This window comes from Plasmopara halstedii (assembly GCF_900000015.1).
Source record: "Plasmopara halstedii genome assembly, contig: Scaffold_1898, whole genome shotgun sequence".
NCBI lineage: Eukaryota > Oomycota > Peronosporomycetes > Peronosporales > Peronosporaceae > Plasmopara > Plasmopara halstedii.
The window spans coordinates 224,954-233,654 of NW_020188806.1; the positions used below are offsets into that span (position 1 = coordinate 224,954).

The 8,701-nt window shown below is 44.8% G+C and overlaps 2 protein-coding genes across 2 annotated transcripts; one reads left to right on the forward strand and one right to left on the reverse strand.

Annotated features, from left to right (window-relative positions):
* Nucleotides 1–2,137: 2,137 nt before the first annotated feature.
* Nucleotides 2,138–4,754, forward strand: PHALS_02376 (vacuolar protein sorting-associated protein 53; the record flags this gene model as incomplete). The annotated part of the gene is made up of 2 exons (XM_024716866.1): nt 2,138–2,236; nt 2,295–4,754. The coding sequence occupies 2 exons, from the start codon at nt 2,138–2,140 to the stop codon at nt 4,752–4,754; spliced, it is 2,559 nt and encodes an 852-aa protein (XP_024582422.1).
* A 258-nt stretch (nt 4,755–5,012) lies between these two features.
* PHALS_02377 (uncharacterized protein) lies at nt 5,013–7,217 on the reverse strand (the record flags this gene model as incomplete). Its single annotated transcript, XM_024716867.1, has 1 exon — nt 5,013–7,217. One exon carries the CDS (start codon nt 7,215–7,217, stop codon nt 5,013–5,015), a length of 2,205 nt encoding a protein of 734 aa, XP_024582423.1.
* Between the last annotated feature and the right edge of the window lie 1,484 nt (nt 7,218–8,701).

Here is an 8,701-nt window from a genome sequence, read left to right on the forward strand (position 1 = left end):
GCCTTCGCCAGGGGCGAGCACTACAGGTATTGTCCACAGTGCGGGTACACGAGAGCCACCTCGTTGAGCACTTAGACGAGTGTGATAAATGTCTAACGGAATTTCTTGACTAAAAAACGAGCTCGAAGAGCTTTCCGTTCGGCGAGTTCATCATCCGTTCTGGCCGGGGGTCCGATTTGTGGACGCGTAACGATCGAGTTACCGCGTCATTTGCTTCCACAGCGAAATCCGCTGGGCGGAAGCCATATTCCACAAGAGGATCATTGACCGACCGTGGATGGTCGCGGTTTAGAGCCGCCTTATGGGCAGCTTCAAGCTGCTCCTCTGTTCCCCGTCGAGGTCATTGGTGATTACACCACGTTTCTCAGTTGACGAGAAGTCAGGTAGCGGACATGGGGTCCGCAAGGCGCGAGCAGGGATCTTATCACGCTGCAGGTGCAGCTCGCCTTCCTCTTCATCCCATGCGGGGAAAGGGGTGTAAGACTCGTAGTCGACCAACCCCACATCCTCAACGAGGTTGTTCGTCACTGAAAGCGTGCGGAGCGCGACGCTTGTGCTAAACGAGCCTAGGATATACACCCCTCGGTGCTGCGGACGCACTGACCGACGTTGCACTGAGTGCGGGAGATGAAGTTGGGCTCTGCTTGTGCTCGCCGTCAGAAACAGCGAGACTTGGAGATTTTGGTGTCATTGACACAGGCTCATTGAGCACGGAAGTCGTTTCGATAAGCTGCAGTGTCTAGCGTACACGCGAGCCTCGTTCAGGCAATAATCGATTGGAACTGTAAATGTTCTCAACCCTATTGGGTGGGTGTAACGGGGTAACACGAACCCTGATAATTGGTTGGGTGTGTCACACGAGATGTGCATGGTGTGACTACACCCAAACAAGAATACGGTACGGGGCTAGGTAGCCAGTAATTATGCATGCATTTAGATTTTACTATATATATTTAATATATCTAGGAAAATCTAAACTTTTAAAATTAGGATAAAAAATTGATAAAAATCAGTTTTGAATTCAAACCGAAGAGTCAATTAGCCTTGGGAAAGCAATAAAGACTCTTGGAGTGAGCAAATTATGATCTGCTTACTCATACTGGGTTCTTGTAAAGTACGAAAGTTCGGGTGACCTAAAGTACGCTTCCTCAAGCGCTTACCTACGACAGCCCCGCTGCTTCCCCGCTCATTGCATCTGAAATTCTATTTCTCCAACTCACTTTAAAGTGCCTGTCCTTACTAGCCATCACCTGTAGTCCTCTCCTTTACGTCCTCCAATGGCTCCTGCTGAAAACGACGCGGTCTTCACACTCGAGGACCTACGAAACATTTTCAATGAGGCAGCTGAGACACATTTTGATGCACGATAAGCGTTGCTACCTCAAATATATGCTACAAACCTATAGTTAAACTGGTGCGTATTGATTAGCTGAGTTCTTTGTATGAGATTGCGCTATTCCTTCAGCATGAATTGTGATTTTCATTACAAGCTTAATAACTAAGAGCAGCACCGCGGTCGCTACGCGCACGTACTACGGATATAATCATTATCACTCGACTCACGCATTCCGTTCGGTAACTGGTTTAAGGACGGTCTGTCTAATCTGATACCAAGTATCTTAGACAAGGTTCGCCAGAATTTCGCTTTACAAGCCTGTCTTTCTCAAACTACTTTTACAGGCAAGCCATTTTGGCAATATACAGGCAAGCCATTTTAGCAATAGACTCTGTTTTGAAACAGCTTGCTTGTACATTAGGGTGTTGCTAATTAGCGAGAATTTTGTTGTCAATCTCACACGGTCTACAAAGAGCATGTGACGGTCTTACGGAACGAATCTCTAGGATTACCAATCATCTTTACAAGCGGACTGGTAGTACTTCAAGGTAACGTGTAGGCTGAGTAAATGCGTCCAAAAAAATGGCGAGTGTTCTTTATGTGACTCGTTTCACATGTGTGCACATCATTGCTCGCCGATTTGCGCATCTTGGGCCCCCAGTGATTAAGCTCATTGAGCCATACGATGTGCGTATGTTATGTTCCTCATACATATACACCACCATATTATTTTGTTCACATAGTAAGGACATAATATTCCAATATTCATAGTTATTCAGATATAAACCAATAGATCGAACAATGCATCGCGACTTATCTTCCATCAACGAGCAAAATGATAGTGTTGACACTACATCAAATCGAAAAGTTCCACATAATGTGGAGGACACGCTAGCCAAAGTAATTTGAACCTGCATGAAGCAATATTTGCTACAGCTCACTTTCTTTTTGTCATTAGATTTTACCCTCAGAGGACGTCCTGGACCGACCTGAGTTCGATGCATGTGAATTTATAAATCGGAACTTTCCCGATGAGCAGAGTCTAGAAGACATCAGTGACTTTGTCATTCGCCTTCGTGGACGCATGAAGGAGCTGGACGATTCGCTATCTCAGGCGTCACAAGAACAAAGCTTAGTAGCTCACCAGGCGCTTGTAGATCTTAAGGAGGCAAAAGTGGCTTCTCAGCAGCTTTTTCACAAAATAAAAGATATACGAGGAAAAGCGGAGCAGTCTGAAATTATGGTGCAAGAAATTTGCCGTGATATCAAGCAGCTCGACTACGCCAAGCACCACCTGCAGACAACTCTCACGGCCCTAAAGCGGCTACATATGCTCGTTAATGCAGTAGACCAGCTAGAATATATGTCTTCACAGCGAAATTATCGCGAAGCTGCCACTCTCCTTGAAGCCGTCAACCAATTATATACGCATTTTGACGGCTACACGAACGTCAGTAAGATCGTTGAACTTCACAAGACAGTGCGTACTTTACAGGAAGAGCTTGGAGAGCAGATCTTTGCCGACTTTCGTTCTATTGGACCAATGGAATGTCTAGAAGAGAATTTTACATCACATGAAGAGCGACAAGCGGTTTTTGCCAATCTCTCGGCGGCATGTGCCGTCGTCAATGCATTGGGAAAGGGAACAAGGGAAAAGCTGATCCAATTGTTTTGTGGCGAACAGCTGATGAGTTACGAGAAATTATACGGAAACGGAGGAGAGTGCTCTGGATTGCAGCATGCTGAGACGAGATATATGTGGTTTTACAACCTCCTCACTGCAATTGAAGACCGAGTTAATGCTGTATTTCCAATTCATTGGCGAATGGCTCAACGTTTGTGCATATACTTTTGTGAGATAACTCGAAATCATTTACTCGCGCAGATAGGTGCACAGACTCCAGAGGAGCTGGATGTGACACTGCTGCTTAAGTGCTTACAGCGAACGCTAATGTTTGAACGCGATGCAGCGCATAGATTCGAAGGGCCTGCAGACAATAAAGATTCTGAAGGTATAGAGCTTAATAAAAATGGCGAAGTTATTGATCCACATTCAGCAGAAGGCATTAAAGTGAAGTATCGTCGCGAAAAGCAGGAGGTCATGCGGAAGGCATTAGAGGAAGATATGATGAAAAATGGCACGTTGTCAAACCATAACACTGAGGAATTACCGACAATTCGTGGACTGGTCTCTCGTTCATTTGACCCCTTTATGACGGTTTATGTATCACTGGAGCGCAAGAACATGGCACAAATGATTAATGAAATCACGAGCGCTGAATTGGTAGATCGCAACGGACAGCTGCCTGTATTTTCGAGTTCGGTCAACATGTTTGCTTATATTCGTAATTCAATTAAACGATGTTTGGCGCTGACAAACGGGCAAACCTTTTTTGACCTTCATATTGAATTCAAACGCTGTTTTCAGCTTTACTCACAACGACTTCACGAGAAACTCCCCGTCACCTCGACTGGACCATCCGATAGTTTAGAGTCGTCGAGTATTGGTACACACAAAAAGATCAAGCTGTCTGAGAAGCAGGTAGAAGAGCTTTGTTTTGTAATCAATACGGCAGAGTACTGTGCCGAAACACTCCCATCTCTGGAGGAAGTTATTCGGGCAAAAATTGACACGGCATTCAGTGAAGCAATCGAGCTTTCTCATGAAATTGATTCATTTCATGATGTGGGCACCCATGCTATGAAATGTATCGTTTCAGGATTGGAGTCATTGCTCGACGACGATTTAGCGGCGCTTCTTAAGATCAACTGGCAGTCATGGGAAGCAGTTGGTGATGAGAGTTCGTATGTTACTCAAATGGGCGAGAAGCTTCAAACGTATGTGCCGGTTTTGCGTCAAATGCTGTCTGGCTTGTACTTCAATAATTTTTGTGACAAGTTTGCCACCACTTTCGTGCCAAAGATCTTGCAAGCTGTGTTAAAGTGCCGCAAGATAAATCAAGTCGCTACTCAGCAACTGCTGTTGGATGTGTACGCACTTAAGACGCTCTTCCTTCAATTGCCAGTGCTTATCAAAGACGATGTTTCACCATCGATCACGAGCACGACTACTATCCCGTCGCGCTATGTTAAGTTTGTCACGAAAGAAATGGCGATAGTAGAGAATGTACTAAAGCTTATCGGCACTCCGAACGAAATGCTTGTTGAAAGCTTCAAAATTATGTGGCCAGATGGAACCGCTGAGGACTTTCAGAGTATAATGGTTATAAAAGGACTGAAGAAGAGTGAGCAAATTGCATATCTCGAGACGCTGGGTATGCAGCGTAAGCCTACGGGAAAAATTGCCGAAATGGAGGGTAAGGTGAGTGATATGACAGAGAATTGGAGGAAAAATATGCAGAGTTTAGCCAAGGTGCCGTTTACTTTCACAAGCGGCATGAATCATGTAGCACATTGACATAGTTACTCAGAGGGCTAGTGGAAGCAGTAGCAGAGTGAGATTAATTTACGTTGCTTTTGATGGCTGACAACGTCAAATCTGACACTTTAACTATATTCAATTCAAGTTACAATCATTTTCGTGGTCCGAACAACACATTCTTTCATATCTGAGATGTGTAACCCAACACGCCCTTCGTGCTATACTCAGTAAAGCAGCTCCAATAAGATTGATCTCAGTGACTCGTCGAGTCTCGACCCAACACTTGAGGTTATATTATTTAGAGACCTCAGCGATCAATCTGGGCTGTTTCCCTTTTAAATCATTCTTTAATGTATCCATAGACAAAATACAGTTGACTTGGTCGGCAAGTGAGTCGAGCTTCTGCACTTTTGCCTCAACACACAAATTTGACAGGGCCTGTATTCCAAGCCGTTGTGATGTAGATGTTTCTAAACAAATTTGCTTCATGAGACGCATTATCAGTGGACGATGCCATGCTTCCTTTCTAACAGCAAATCGAAGGCATACATCACGCTGATTGAGAAACTGTAATGTGCTCTGCTTCACGACAAGACAATCTGCAGCAGCATTGTCGCTAGGCAAACGCTGATAATCAAGTAGCTCGTTGATCGATAAAAACACATCATTGCCGAGTTGTTCAAGAAAATCATCACACAATGCAGTTTGCCAGATCGCGGTTAGCATTGCAGCGTGCCATACACAAGGTCGTGCCCGAAACCACGCCAATACCATGCGAAGACATCCTAACAGATGCAGCGCTTCGATTTTATACTCATATTGAATCGGAGTAGTTACGCAGCGACGAAATAATGTCCAAGCGATCGCAGCGCGACGTTCTGGCTGGATCCGATGAAATGGAAGCGAATTTAGCTGCAAAAAAAGTGTTTCCCAATCATTTATATCACTCCTTTCGTCGCAACTACTGTTGCAGCGCGGTAGTAACCAAACAAATGCACGAAAAGCTTCACAAGCAACAAAATCATTACCGTATTTCGTCAGCAAATGAATACACGATATAAGCTGATTTGAAAAGATGTCGCATTCTATCTTCTGATCAGAAGACTTATTAATTTGGAGAACAGCAGCATCCATGCGCTCTGCAACAAATTGTACAGCGCGGCAGACACGATGCAGTGTGACAGATTTGCGTGTCAGTCGACTTAAATCCTTTTGAGCCGGAAGCAGGGATAACAACACGGCCGTGACTAAATCAAAAATATTTTTCGATGCCGCACTAGGCTGTTTCTTATAACAATCCTCTGGTGAGGTCCCAAGCAGGATTTCTTCAACAGCAATTAAAAGCACAGTCGGAGATACATCTGTATCATCAGAACGTCTACTGGTCATAGATTCTTGTATACTACCGATGAAATAATCTCGAAACTGTGTCTTCATTGCTTCGGAAACAAGAAAGCTACGAAAATTAGTCACTTGCTGTGCTGTCTTACCGGGTGATGTCGCTAGGCTTGCAAGGTCATGATTTAAAACATCAGAGTTAACCCCCGCGGAATTCTGACTGTGCTGAGACTGAGAAAGAGACGAACGAAAAAGTAAACCACACAGACGCAGCAAGTAAACACTGGTCAAAGAGTCACCACCAAGTAGTGTACGAGGTCGTGCCTTTAGCAAATATGCTTCGATCGATTCTGCTACAGTTACAGCTTGCGGCGTTCGATCTTCACTTAACAATGAGGATGTCAATAGCGAGAGCAAAGTTTTCGCCGCATGTCGAGCTGCTATACTCGCTGGTAGCATAAATGCAAGCTGTACCAAGCTGTTCACGACAGTAATTTGCTCATCTGGCGTTGTATGAAAACGTAAGGCATGACAAGCTCCTGCTATGGCGCCAAAGTGTGCATGCGTTAGTGGCAATGAGCGCTTACCCTTCCCACCAGCTGAAACATCATCAAGCGCAAGTACTGGCGATTGCTGTAGCAGTGTTGTAATGTATGTTGTCAATTGCTGTCTCTTGTTGAAATTACGACACAATTGTGCGTACAATCGCATAGTTGCTCGCTGTCTAGGCATCAAAAGTCCGCAAGGATTCATCACGGTTGCTTCCAATAGTAACATGAAGTCATGTAGCAGTTGCTCCACGGGTTCTGCACTCTGATCCCAATTAAGTTGTTGTAAATTCTTCCGATTCGTCGTCTCTATCTCAAGCTGGTCAATAAGTCGAGAAAGAAGGCAAATAGTGATACGTGCGATGCGTTGTTGCTCGTCCTTTAGCAAAAGATATTCCCTTTTGTCTTTGAGCTGCGGCAAGAGCACGCACAGACCGCTAAGAAGTGAGAATGGAAGTCGCGATCCTCGTGCTGCCGACGTAAAGAAAAATGTAAGTGCGCGCAGCAAATCCGCCATCTTTCGCGACGCCACTTCCTTAGTTTCGAGAAGCTTGGCGAACTCATTTAGTAATTGTTGTTCCGATGAACATTTGCTGCGTAGGTAACCATTCATATGTACAACGAAGCAAGGAAACAAGAGAAGAGGAATTTGCTATTTTCTTTCAGCTTTTCTTGGGGGTCTTTGTGCCCTTTGGCCAAAGCGTTTCAAGATCGCAACGACCGAAGTCCATATCGGATATTATTCCATTAAGCGAGATAAAACTTAAATTTCAAATAAAACAACATATTTATATGACTTCAGCTGTTAATTCAATTGTCCCGTATTGACTTCTTTTCGTGAAGGTCGCAACGAGCGGAACTCATCACCTCCAATCTGAGCGGTAAGCAACCCCGTTCATCGTCATGAGACAGCTGTTGCATATATGGATCAAGTCCTGAATTTTGAAAATGGTCGGCTTTCACTTTCTAGTGGGACCGAGTGACCCGCCGAGTGATGTATGTGTATTAAAAATCGGAAGTGTCCGGTGCTGGGGCAATATTGCCAAAATGGGACTTCAAATTTCTCTAAGCTTTAAGAATAGGGATGGTGTTCCTCATTGCTAGGTATACTGACAACAGCTCCGGTGATGCTGGCTGTCCCTTAATCACTGTACTTGATATCGGGCAACCCTTTTGCTCATTGTAAAGTACCGGTAAAGGACGATCCTTTCGCAGCTGTCTCTCGTGTAACCCTCCGAATGAGGCGAAAAAGGTCAGGATTCAGTTGCATTCTCCGGAGCTACGCCATCGGCCTGAATGGCTGAAGGCACCCACAGCGGCTTCAAATTGTAATGCTGCAAGTAGCATAACTGCAGGGATAACAGTAACACTACTTCGTCTTCAATAGAGCGCTTAATATCCGACTGGCTCGTGAAAGTCGGATCGTGAAATGACTTTAAGACGCTTCAGTAGGATACAGCACATGTTTAAATTCTCTACAGAATGTAGAAAGTGTAGCTCAAATTCCATTTTGCTATGACCGTGATCGGCTGAATTTAGCGCGTTCGCTACTTTTTCTCCAAGCAAATGATGACACTCTAGCCGGACATTTGCCTCGCTGAAGATGAAATCTGACGCTGTAAGATGGACAAAGCAACTTGTCTTCGTTATACAGCGCGCGAGCCGAGTACCATACTCTTCGGCACTCCTGCCTGCATTCAATAATTGAGATCCAATTTGAACGGCATTAAGGATTTACTTAGTCACCGCTGCCTTAAGCGCAGGCAATGCTCCTGATGGAATGTAAACTGTGGTATTTGCTATATTCGGAGAGCACATTGTTAACGCTCACTTCGCTCTCCGTACGCGTATGGGTGTCAGGGCTTTGCCCCAGAGCTGTAAGATAGCCCTGACTGCTTGTGTTCATATTCACAGCGGGATGAGTTTGGTACGAGATGCTGCAATGTCAGCCTTGAAGTTAGACAAGCTGTGTAGCTTTAGCCTTGTACACCTCGTTGTTTAAGCGATGGATGTTATTAGGAGTCCCACGGCAAGTAGTAACACGCCTTTTTAGCAAAGAGTACATCTACGAAGTTAGTGCTTCGTGCGGGGGGGGGG